The sequence below is a fragment of the Grampus griseus genome, assembly GCF_964374135.1.
Source record: "Grampus griseus genome assembly, chromosome: X".
NCBI lineage: Eukaryota > Metazoa > Chordata > Mammalia > Artiodactyla > Delphinidae > Grampus > Grampus griseus.
Genome location: NC_138999.1, coordinates 106,429,283 through 106,442,593, shown reverse-complemented (window position 1 = coordinate 106,442,593; position 13,311 = coordinate 106,429,283). Strand labels below are relative to the sequence as shown.

Genomic DNA, 13,311 nt, shown 5'->3' with positions numbered 1-13,311 from the left:
AGCCCGTGAGCCACAACTACTGAGCCCGCATGCCACAACTACTGAAGCCCGCGTGCCTAGAGCCCGTGCTCTGCAACAAGAGAAGCCACTGCAGTGAGAAGCCCATGCACCACAACAAAGAGTAGCCCCCACTTACCACAACTAGAGAAAGCCCGCGAGCAGCAACAAAGACCCAACGCAGCCAAAAATAGATAAATAAAATAAATATATATATTTTTAAATCCACTAACAATAAATGCTGGACAGGATGTGGAGAAAAGGGAACCCTCTTGCACTGTTGGTGGGAATATAAATTGATACAGCCACTATGGAGAACAGTATGGAGGTTCCTTAAAAAACTAAAAATAGAACTACCATATGATTATTTTATTTATTGCTTTTCAATTTTTATACTTTTTTTTCTTTTTCTTGCATTATTGCACTGGCTAGGACCTCTAGAATTATGTTGTATAGCAGTGATGATCATAGGCATCTTTTCTCAGTCTCAGTAGTAGAAGAAAAGAATTCAACATCTCAGTACTAAATAATGTTTGCTGTGGGGGGGGGTTGCAGCTAATCTTTATCAGTTAAAGTTCCTTTTGGTCTTAATTTGCTATAAGTTTTTATCACAAATGAATGTTTAGTATTTTATCAAATACTCATTATATATCTGTGGAGATGATCATATGAGTTTTCTCTTTTATTCCATATATATGATGAATTACAATGATTGATTTTCAAGTTTTAATACAATCTTGCATTTCTAGAATAAGCACAAATTGGTCATTATACAATTTCTTGTTGTGTAATACCAGTTTTACTGTGTTAATATTTTGTTTAGAGTTTTTGCATCCATACTTATGAGTGAGATTGGCCTGTATTTTTTCTTATAATATACTTGTCAGAATTTTACATCAAGGTTATGTTGGACTCATAAAGCATATTTGTGAAGTGTTTTCTCTTTTTCTATTCTTTGGAAAAGTTTACTCAAGATTGGCAATTTTTTCTTCCTTAAAAGTTTGGTATATTTACAAATGAAGTCATCTGAGACTGTAATTGTTTGTGGGCGAGGGAATATTTTTCATTGTTTATTAAGGTTTTTTATAGAAACTATTCAGTTTCCTGTTTTTCTTGTGTTTATTATTGTAAGCTGTATTTTTGTAGGGATTTTTCCATTCCACTGAAAGTTTTAAATGTATTGACAAAAAGTTGTTTGTGATATCCTCTTATGATGTTTTATGTCTGAAGGATCTGCAACAATGTCATCTTTTTCATTCCCGATATTAGTTATTTGGGTCTTCTGTAGTTTCATCTTGGTCAGTCCCCATCAGGGATTTATCAGTTTTATTAGTCTATGCAAATCATCAGGTATTGGCTTTGTTGATCCTTTCTATCATATGTTTGTTCTTATTTAATTAATCTCAGCTCTTATTATTTTCTTCCTTATACCTCTTGGAGTTTACTTTGCTCTTCTTTTCCTAATTTTTTTAAAATTGGATGCTTGGGTCATTGTTCTCCAGGTGGTTTTCCGTTCTACCTTATAAATTTTCCTATACATAGGGACTGAGTTATATTACACAAAATTTGATATGTGGTACCTTCATTTTCATTCATTTCAAAATATTTTCTGGGCTTCCCTGGTGGCGCAGTGGTTGAGAGTCCGCCTGCCAATGCAGGGGACACGGGTTTGTGCCCCGGTGCAGGAAGATCCCACATGCCGTGGAGCGGCTGGGCCCGTGAGCCATGGCCACTGAGCCTGCGTGTCCAGAGCCTGTGCTCCGCAACGGGAGAGGCCACAGCAGTGAGAGGCCCGCATACCGCAAAAAAAAAAAACAAAAAAAATATTTTCCTATTTCCATGATGATTTCTTCTCTGTTCTGTAGTTCATTCAGAAGTCTATTTCTTAATTTCCAAATTATATGGATTTTATAATTATCTTTTGTTGCTGATTTCAAGTTTAATTCCATAGTAGGTAGAAAACATGCTATATATAATTTCAATACTTAGAAATACGTTGAGACTTGCTTTATAGCCTAGCATGTGGTCAATATTTGTAAATGTTCTTTGTGCACTTGGAATTTCTGTGTATGTTGTAGTTATTTAATGCAGTGTTCTGTATGTATCAATTGGATCAAATTTGTTAATCATGTTGGTCAAATATTCCATATTCTTTCTAAGTCGTCTGCTTGTTCTGTCAGTTAGTTAACGAGAAAGGGGGTCATAAAAGTCTCTGACTATAATTGTGAATCTGCCTTTTTCTCTTTTTTGTTCCTTCAGTTTTGCTTCAATATTTGGCTTGGTGTTTTCTTCAGTATTGGAAATTTCCTAGCCATTATCCAGTCAAGTATTTTTTCTGTCCCCATGAGACTGACAAAAGCTTTACCCAACCTTTGAAACTTCCAGCTGCATCTACCAGAATTGACAGACACTTCTAGAAAAGAAGCATCCAAAAATATCAGACACCTCTCTGGGTTTTCATTTTCTCCTAGCTTTATAATAAGCAAATATAATTGCTGGAACTTGGCCCAGCAATTCTTTACCCTTTTGTGAATTCTAGTAGTAACATCCAACAAATTTTAGAATATATTTTGTCTAGATTTTCTAGTTCTCATCAGAAGAGAATAGTAAAAATTATTTAGGTCACAATCACTAGAAACAGAGCTCCACCTTTACATTTTTATATGCATACTTGACAAAATATCTCTTACCTAACTCCTGAAAAATACAAGGCTTTAGAAATATTGAACACAGGGTACTCCATTGCACATATTATGATAAGGTAATATTTTATTTCACTACTGTCTTCTAACCCCCCAATTGTTATTGTTGTTGATGTTGTTGTTGTTACTATTATATAGTCAATGCTTCTTTGCCATCTCTCTGAGCTAGTGGATAGTTTATTAGTCCCCATCTCATTGAGATTGCAGCTTTTCAGGGGTTGTCCTTGCTTTCTGCAGGTGTTTCCGTCCAACTCTCCATCTTAAATGGGCCAAAGACCTCATCTCTTTTCCCTTTGTGGACACAGATACCCAATCCCCTGGTCATTACTGGGTATAATAACCCCTCTATGCTGCCAGAGGGTTGACTTATATGCTTACGTCTTTGACTGTTAGCATCCTCTTTGCTTCCAGTGTTTGAGAATTTCTCTTTCTTGTGAACTAAGACATGCAATTTTAAAAATTATTACATTATATTCACCATTTCTAAGGGTTTATATCAAGGTGGTTTAAAGATAGCCTAGTCTGCCATTTTGCCAATACTGTTCATCTAGTTCTGAACAGTGAATGAATACTAGATGAATACTATTTCATCTAGTCCTACTACTTTTCAGGAAATCATCAGAATGATGTACTCCTATGTCTAAAATTTATAGTTGTATAAAGCAATATATACAAAATGTTTGCCTCTCATTGTTTCAGTCAGCTCTGGCTTGATTGGCTTTGACCACTTAGCTTTCTAATCTTAGAAATGCCCTTTCAGTTCAGCTTTTAGTGTCTTGAGGGAGGCCATTAAGGGGAGCAGAATTACAATATCAAATTCACTATAAGAACTGAATTTCAAAATCCAAATTATCAATCATAGATTCAAAATCAAGATATAGAGTGTTGGTGCTAATTCAAGATTAACCTACTTGAGCTACCATTTATTAGGCTAAGTCCCCCCTTTTTGGTGTTGTCTGGGTCCTAGACTTTTCTCACAACCTGGTGATCCCACACACAGTTTTCTATTCACTCTTCCACCCAGTGCAGTCTGGCTTTACAACTACCACTTTATCAATACAGCTCTTCCTGAAGTTACCAACAATTTCCATGTGGTAAATCCAATGGGTACTTCTCTGCCCATGTCTCACCTTGACCTCTGAGCAATATTTTTTACGTAACTGAAACCATTAGGTGGCACTTCAGGGGCTCCGAGGAGCTCCAGTTCTTTATGTCTCAACGCAGAAGGAATTCAGCAAGAGGCAAAGTGATAGATAAGAAGTGATTTATTAGAATAGGACACTTGTGAGGCTTACAAGCAGGTGGACGAGAGGGTGCCGCACCCCAAGAACTTAGTGGGCTACAGTTTTATGATCAAAGGAAAAGTGGGGAGGGGTAGAAAACCACCTTCTTCCTCATTCTTGAATAGACATCAAAATTCCATCATCATCAGTTCCTCCTCCACGTCGGGTGGGGGAGTTTTCTTGTCCCTACATGGTCAAGCTGGGACTGTCATGGTGCAATGGAAATGAGCAAAAAGGCAATAACATATACTAAAATATGTTAAATCATTTCAGGTTTTAGTATAATGTCACCTTTTCCTTATATTTTTGTTTTTAGTGCGTGCAGAGGAGCGTGTCCTAGTAATCATTAACTTACTGAGCTCACTGGGAAGGATGTGGGTCTCATGCCACCATTGTTTTATTATTTGGGGGCATGTCTCATGTTTCTGTTACCTGGTTTTGTTGCTAAGCAAGCCTGCTTGGTTTTGTGGTTAAGCAAACCTGCTTTCTTGAGTGATCATTAACTTACAGGGGTCTCCTATACTTTTTTCTTTACTTATAATCCCCTAGTGAGATTAACTGTTTAATCACCTACTTTGGCCCTTTACTCTGTCCCATTGATGACTACCCCCTTCTTCTTGAAAAAGTATCCTCTTTTGGCTTTAGCTGTACCACAATCTATAAGATTTCCTCCTATCACTCACTGCTCTCTCCTTCCCAGTCTCCTTTGATGGTTCCTCTTTTTCTACCTTATCTTTAAATCACAGAACACCTCAGGGCTCATTCCTTAGGGGATATCATCTGGTCTCAAACTTAGATGCTAAATACCACCTATATGCTAATGGTTGCCAATTTCATATCTCTAACCCTGGCCTGTCAAATTCATATATCTTAGTGCTTAATTGACATCTTCATTTGGCTCTCTATACGTTATCTCAATGTTAATCTGTTTGATCTTCCATCTTATTCTTCCTTTATCCTTTTCCATTTTGTTAGTGGCAGCATTATTCACCCATTTGTTTAAGCCAAAACTTTTATTTTTCCCTTTCCTTCATTTCCTACATCCTCTCTTAAGGAATTCATATTGGTTCTACCTCCAAAATATATCTCAAACTGCCCAATGACCCTGTCAGGTGTAAATATTATTACTTTCATTGTGTAGTTACACAAGCAGAGATTAAGAAAGCATGTTAGTAATTTGCCTAAGGATACGCAGCTTTTATGCAGAGGAATTCTTATTACAAACCGTTTACTCTTTCTATGAAATCTTGACCCTCAAAGAATACTTGTGAATGAATTAGTGAATATATTGATCCAGATAGTAATAAAATTCATAATCATGGCTTTATCAGAAGAATATTCTCACCTACTGAAAAATAACTCTGCTACCTATAGTGTAGAAACCTTTGTTACATATGAAGAGCTTTGTTACATGTAATATAGGGTAATACTTATATCATCATATGTCAATATCTGTCAATATATAAAACCAGTTTCAGAATTTAAGACTATGAAAGATAGACAACTTGGCTTCCAGCACACCCTCTTTTTCATTCAAGGATGTGGCCAATTGTACCCAAAACCTATTGCATTCTTTCGATAGGCTTTTATCTCCCTTCTGCTCCTCCAGCAAGGGAATTTTATGAAGAAACAAGCTAACCAAACTTTTATTTTGGTTTTCTACTGTCATGATTTTATTAATATTCAGTGTTTCTCAAAAAAAAAGTCAGGGATACAGAAGAGAGAAACTGGGCAGAGCTAATAATACACCTTGATTATATTGGCTAAATATTGAATGGCATTTTGAGATAAGAAGACTGTGTATTTTAATCAACCAAGAGTCATTTTAAATCCTTAAAATAAATGCAAATATTGTTAGTATGATCAGAGAAAGCAGTTGATTACTGTCACTGGCAGCTTTACCTCTTGTATATTATGAATTTTATTAGAAAGTTATCATCTTTCTGATTGTAAAACCCGAATGAAATTAGGGCACTGTGTGTTTTCCCCAGTGATTTCTTGTAGCATCACAAAATCCCTACAACATTACCTGTAATCTTAATGAATGTTAGTGAAAACCACTTGACATTTGTCTGGCACTGACTTCATTTCTAAGCCTTGAGTGCTGTTATCATTTTGTGGACTGCTCAAAAGCAATATGATTTAGAGTTTATTTTATACATAGAGATATAACTACCTTTTTTAACAGAGTTCCTTGTACATTCACTCAGATGCTAGAGGGCTTTGTGCCATTTTGATTATATATTTTAAATACAGGTATAGACTGAGATTTTGATAATTCTAATGTGTTTTTGAAAGAGTAGACTCTGGTTGTAATAAAATATGTAAATACATCTTCTTTGAATTCCCCACAGAGCTCTGTACCATGGAGTGTGGTAGCCATGGAGTCTGCTCAAGGGGAATTTGCCAATGCGAAGAAGGTTGGGTAGGACCAACATGTGAAGAACGCTCCTGTCATTCTCATTGTGCTGAGCATGGCCAATGCAAAGATGGAAAATGTGAGTGTAGCCCTGGATGGGAGGGCGACCACTGTACAATCGGTAAGTACCACCATACTTTGAACAAAGTAAATTGGATGAATTGAAGAAGTAAAGCAGTCTAGCAAGTCAATCACCAAGCTGTTTGTAGAATTTGAGATGGGAAGAGGGAAGAAGTAGGAGGGCTGGCCATAAGTTTGAAAGTTTCCTTAACTGGGAGGTTTCCTGTTTTGTTGATAATATCTTACTTATTTCTGTGTCTTTTCCTTTCTCATTACTTCATTATTCTTTATATTTTCTGCTTTCAAGTGCTTTGAGTTACTCAAATGAAAGATGATACATTAGAATATAGTGTCATTAGTTAATAAGAAAAGTGCTTTTGTTGTAAAGTTAACATTCACTGGCCATTTTTCCTTTTGAAAAGTATAGGTTGTTTTGGTTGAAAGTACTTAGAGGCAGTTTCATTAAATGGGACTACTTTATCAGGGGCCATTCAGTATCATTAAGGGCTGTCTTTAATGTGTATAAGGAAGACACTCCTGGCCTGCTATCAATAGAACATCTGTGTTGAATTGTTTATTGGGTAGTATAGAGAGTTCGTACCGAGGCATCCACCCTCTCTCGTCCCTTGTCACCAATTTCACTAATTTTCAGGCTGCTTCCTGGGAGAACACCTGTGGATGTGAGAAAGTCTATGTAATAATTAATCTATCACGTGGTCTTCACACCATAAAAAACACTAATAATAATGAAAGTTTCATTTATAAAATACTTTTTTCTGAGAAAAATATCAAAGCCCTTGACACACACATGTATCTGCCACCAAGGTTCCCTGCGCATACAGAGGGACAAGTATGATTACCATTGTTCAGCTAAGGAAAGTGGGTAACAGAGTGTTCCAGTGTCATTCTATGAGCACACAGAGAATTCATACAGTGCAAAAGCAAGCGTGGGCCTCTGGGTACACAGTTCATTGTTTATGGGCTTTTTTCCCCTCTAGACTGTACTACAGCTTTCATTTTTAGGTGATTTTTGTTATAATGGTTGGAACCTGCCAAAGTAATGTATAGTATATATAATATATATAACATAATTTTAATAAACTGCATTACTACTCAACTACAGTCAGTCTTGTTCTGTGACTGTGGAAAATACTTAAGATTCATTAAAAAGGTGGTGAGGGGTGAGATTCAGATGCAGCTTAAGTAATTACATTCCTGCACTAGAGTAAGTTTATTGCCTTCACATAGGAGGATTTAAATATTGTCATGATTACCAAAGGTGGTTACTCCAGAACTCCCTTCTAAAGATATTACTAATAAGAAGTTCAAGCTAGCACTCCTTCATGAGTTATTACTGAAATGTAAAAATGCAGTTCTTATACTTTTAATGAAATATGACACTTTTTTAGGAAGCCTAATAGAGTTTCTTACAGAAAAGCCATTAATATCTTTCCCACAGAAAATATTATTCACAAACCACACAGGCCAGTGTACTAACTTTTGAGCTGCAGGCATTTCAGAATTCACAGTTTGCTGTTCTCCCAGGCAACAGATGGTAAACCATTAGTACTTGTTGTATAGCTTTGGTCTCCCAGAAATTCATTCAATCACTCTTTTCCCCCCTTTTTAGCTCACTACTTAGATGCTGTCCGAGGTAAGCCCGTTCTCTCTAGTTTTATAACAGAAAAATATTTTAAACTGAAAATATGCATGTGGGAAAGGAAGTGTTGGTGGGGTTTGGGTGTTGTTTGTTGTTGTTGTTTTTAATGTTGGCAGTCTTACTTAAGTGCAATATTGTCAGGTTCATGCTGTAATAGACTTAAAAGTAATTTGCTTTCCCAATATCAAAGATTGATTTTTTGCCGTAGAGTTTAATAGACTGATAAGCAGTTTTAAGAATTACTTTTCTTTGTCTTGATGTCGAGGGGTGTGTGTGTGTGTGTCTGTTTATATGACAGAGAGGTAATTATTAAATAAACTAGGTTTAGGTAGACAGCTGAACTTTCTCTCTAACATAACAATATAGCTTTAAGTCCGTGTAGAGTATCCTTACAAGGGCAGAAGAATTATTCCCCTGTTAGTACCTCATCATCCATCCCCACCAGGGATCTGCATTCAATAGAGACTGCAAGGGTTTTTCTGTCAGATTTCCTGGTGCCTTTCATTACCTCAGCCTCAGAAGGTTGAAAATGTCATACTCAAATTATCCCTAATTTCTCTTTATCCACTGTATGTGCATGAGAATGGAACTAGATAAATTTCTTTCTTAATCTTATACATGTGAGTGAGGAATATATATATAATCTTTTCATATTTTCTAACAGCCATCTGTCATTTTATTTTAAAGTCTTTTCTTCCTCTGGTCTGTTGAGAGTTGCTAGGAAAACCATTTGCAAGAAACACTGGATTACTTCTACAGATTTTTTTAAAAATTCTTTTGCTTTTTATACTGCTGGAATTTTCTTTCAAAGACAGAAAATGGAAAGAATATTGATTGGACTCTCTCCTGTAAAATCCAGATCTGGTCCTGTGTTGCTACTGGGGAAATTTCCAGAAGCTATGTGCCATTATTGCTCTCTCTGTTCATCTGCCCACTGAGCACTTGGGACATGCAGAGTTGCCCTTTGGAATAGCCTATCTCTGAACCACTGGTAGAAAGAGTAGGTCATCCCTGAGAAATTAAAAGTCTAAATAGAGACCGTCGTTAGTGTTTGTGGTTAGGGTTATCAATGGATAGAAGTCATTTAAGCATTATAATTTCCTCTTGACTATATTTATCCAGTTATTCTCTAGAATTCTGAAAGTCTAAATTTGGTGTGCATTAATTCCATAAACATTTGTTGAGCACTTACTACAGGTATACTATTATGCTAGTTTCTGAGAGAGATACCAGGTAAGTAAAAAAATCAATCCTTAGCTTTCAGATCAATAATAATCCTGAAGAGAAGAGCTGAATAGGTGTAAAGCAACTGCAGCACATTTCTAAGGCACCATGTGGGCAATTAATGGTCTGAACTGTATACCAACATACCTAAGTCCTGAAGCAGCATATCACAAGGGAAAAATCAGCACAGAGTAGCAGTTGTTAGGAGAAGTATCTCTTCATAGAAACTGCTGTCTTTTCCCAACTTTTTGGTCATAACTAGATACAATATCATCCATCCAGTTTTGATTGAGATGAGGAGATACCTTTTTCGAAAAGAAACAAAAAACATGTCTTGTCCCCATCATAGTTTTCATCCTGTCTGAATCAGAGGTTGGGAATTGGGGTTAGCATTAATAACGTTTAATTGGCTCTCTAAGGAAAAGCACAGCAGAGTAAGGGATAACAAGTTCCCTGGGAAGGTGGTATAAGCAAGCAAGCTCCTCTTCCATTTATTCAACACCTCATCTGAATGGAGCCCAGATGATTCGATTTTTCCCTCTAGGCAGATACATCATTGTTGGCCAAACCCATTCTGATATCTCTGAATTTGTTACTCTCTGCTGTCTTTTCAGATGGCTGCCCAGGGCTCTGCTTTGGAAATGGGCGATGTACCCTGGATCAAAATGGTTGGCACTGTGTGTGTCAGGTGGGTTGGAGTGGGACAGGCTGCAATGTTGTCATGGAAATGCTTTGTGGAGATAACTTGGACAATGATGGAGGTGAGTCATTTATTAAATGTTCATAAAAGAAAGGAATAGCCCAGCCTCTAGCACAGTGATGACCAATCTGGCCAAGAGTGAAAATTAGGAATCCTTATAAAGTCACACTATTTTGTAAATCTCAATTTATTGAATATTTACAGTAACCAGGCAATACTCCAAACTCTTTCCATGTATTATATCTCATTTAATTCTCACAATAACGTTATCAGGTATAGGTACTATTTTCCTTGTTTACAAATGGGAAAACTAATACTTGGAGTGGGGATGGTAAGTGACTTTTCCAGGATCACACAGCTAGAAAGTAACAGAATCAAGGTTCCAATTCACGGCTGTATGACTTCAGTTTCTGTTTTCTTAATTGTTACAACCATGCTGCTTCCCATATCTGTGGCATTTATTCTACTAAATTAAATCAGCGTACCACTGTCTAAACTGTCAGATGCTAGTGTAGCTTGCACTGTACACATCGTGAGGTAGTTTTCTTTGTTCTTAGTTATTTAGAGCTCCCTCTTGTGTCTTTACCTTTTAGTACCACTTTACATCTTTCAAAGGACACAGCATCATGACAATTCACAGTAGAGTATTTTACATTTAATTCAAGAGCTGCACATGTTTTAGAAAGCCGTATGTGGCTCCAAGGCCTCCGGGTAACCACTTCTGTTTTAATCAAGCAAACAAAGGCATCTAATACATTGTACAGTCAGGCCTCAAAACAGCCAAATCACCTCTGAATGAGCCTAAAACAACAAATCCTCACTTTCCTCTTACTTTCTACTCAATAAAACATGAAATTGACAAAAAAATTTATTTCTAATTTCTGTATATTGACTTAAAATGAAGTAGGTTGTTACATTTGACTCCTCAAGGTTTCTATTTGTGCTTAGACAATTATATACCTTGTCATTTGAATCCAAATGGGGCTTAAAACAATAAGGTAGCAATCATCGTTTAAGCACCAAATTAGGTGTAAAAGTGTCCTCTTTTATTGTTCTGGCTAACAGTTTACCTTTAAAAGTTATAAGACCTTATGAATTTTAAGTAGAAGCAACTTTCTGATTAAGAGCACAGGGCTTTGAAGTTAGAATTTCTGGGGTCAAATATTAGCTCTGCTATGTACTTCTGGCTGTAGGGTTTGGGAAAAGTTTCTTGCTATCTCTGTGCTTCAATTTCCTTATCTTCAAAATGGGGCTGATAATAATAATAACTGTCTAATAGGGTTGTTATAAGAATTAAACAAGATAATTCATGTGCACTACTTAAAGGGTGATAAACTACACCAATCAACGCACACATGCACACAAACACACACACAAACACACACACACACTAAATTTAGGATAACAGACCATTTTCTGAAGAGACTGTTTACTTCCTATCTAATTTGAAATTTTTGTTGGGGAGGCCAGAGTGAGATTTTCAGTTAAATGGTACACTAATCAACCATTTACTTGACTTCTGTGGTCCGCCAAGACTCATTTTCTTTTTTTGTTTTTTTCAAGACTCGTCTTCTACACCCATCATTCTCAGTTCATCATTTAAGTCCCAACTCAAGCCATATTTCCCATGATACCTCTGACATCCACCACCCCAGCCTACCATGGTGTTTATCATATGCACCATACAATCAAGCACTAAATTATATCCTGTCTATATTGTTTCCTTGTTACATGTTAAGTATGACCCAGAGTCCATAGTTTGATGCCCAATATAATTACTAATAATATTAGCTCACTTGTATTCAGGGTTTACTATGTACAAGGCACTGTGCTGAGTCCTTTATGTGAATAATTTCACTTAATCCTCATGAGGTAGAAACTACTATTAACGCTACTTTACAAATTAGGAAACGGAGGCACTGAGAAGTTAAATAAATTGCTCAAGATCATATAGAAAGTAAACGATAGAGCCAGGGTGTAAACCTAGGTGGTCTGCTTCATTCCAAAAAAGATCGGAGGCAGTAATGGAGATTTCTCAATTGATATATTGATTAAAATGTTATGCTCAGAAAATACATTAACAACCTATGCAAGTATAATTTCTTTCTTTCTTTCCTTCTCTATTTATTTGTTTTTGGCTGTGTTGGGTCTTTGTTGCTGCACGCGGGCTTTCTCTAGCTGCGGTGAGCAGGGGCTACTCTTTGTTGCAGAGCATGGGCTCTAGGCACGCGGGCTTCAGTAGTTGTGGCTCACGGGCTCTAGAGCACAGGCTCAGTAGTTGTGGCGCACGGGCTTGGTTGCTCCGTGGCATGTGGGATCTTCCTGCACCAGGGCTCGAACCTGTGTCCCCTGCATTGGCAGGCAGAATCTTAACCACTGTACCACCAGGGAAGTCCCAAGTATAATTTCTGACTCAGGGTTGAGCTAAAATAAGTTTCCTGCTTAATAAAGTACAGCTTGATAAAAATAATTGAATAATTATCAAGCATTTTCTGTGGCGTCAAGGTCACCTCAAGGGAGCCAAAAATGTTTAAGGAATGGATCAATTAAATATTAATGAAATAATGGATTATCAATTTTCAATATCTGTGGCATATATAGATACAAAAGGTATAGAAGATGTTGCTGAATGTGTATTGACCTATGAACATTCCTTTAAAATTGTGTATCTACGTGGGAATCAAAAATCAAAGACGCTGATGTGAGTTTAGTGTATTTTTATGATTGTCTCTTTAGGGAGTAGCAGGGGGAGGCTCCTTGAGATATTCAATTACCATTTTTTCATTTGGTAGGATTAAGATGATACTGATGACAAATAAATATTTAGTTCTACTTTGAGATGGAAAGATGGATTAAATAACCTCTGAAAGCCTCATGACTAAGATTTTGGACAATAAATCCATTTTTATACTGTTTAAGTAACATCCCTAAGAATATATTAAATGCCCTGCATTTGGTGGTCTCAGCTTTCCAGCTATCCAGAATGGCTGGATTCATTTCCAGCCATCCAGAATGATTGTATATGCCTAATGATTAATATTTGCATACTTGTTTGTGCATGTATGTGTGTGAGTTTTAATTAAATCAGAAAGTGCCAATTGAACCTTTTGGGGGAAAAAAAAGTGGTCCTAATTTTTTAAATGTTAATTCTTAAGAAATCTTCCCAGTCAAAAAAAAAAAATCACTTTCAAGCAGTTGCTTCAAGTAGCTGCTTCCTGATTACTACATATCATTGCTGATACTTAAAGAATGGCAGGATTTTTTTT

The 13,311-nt window shown here is 36.6% G+C and overlaps 1 protein-coding gene across 3 annotated transcripts in view; it reads left to right on the top strand.

The window, feature by feature from the left end:
• The window catches only part of TENM1 (teneurin transmembrane protein 1), a gene marked incomplete at both ends in the record, with an annotated part of 571,653 nt that overhangs the window by 379,260 nt on the left and 179,082 nt on the right, over nucleotides 1-13,311 (top strand). For all 3 annotated transcript variants that reach the window (XM_082681806.1, XM_082681807.1, XM_082681805.1), the window contains 3 exons: nucleotides 6,337-6,522; nucleotides 8,092-8,115; nucleotides 9,960-10,106. In XM_082681806.1, coding sequence (XP_082537932.1) covers nucleotides 6,337-6,522; nucleotides 8,092-8,115; nucleotides 9,960-10,106 — 357 coding nt within the window. The remainder of the gene's footprint in view (nucleotides 1-6,336; nucleotides 6,523-8,091; nucleotides 8,116-9,959; nucleotides 10,107-13,311) is intronic.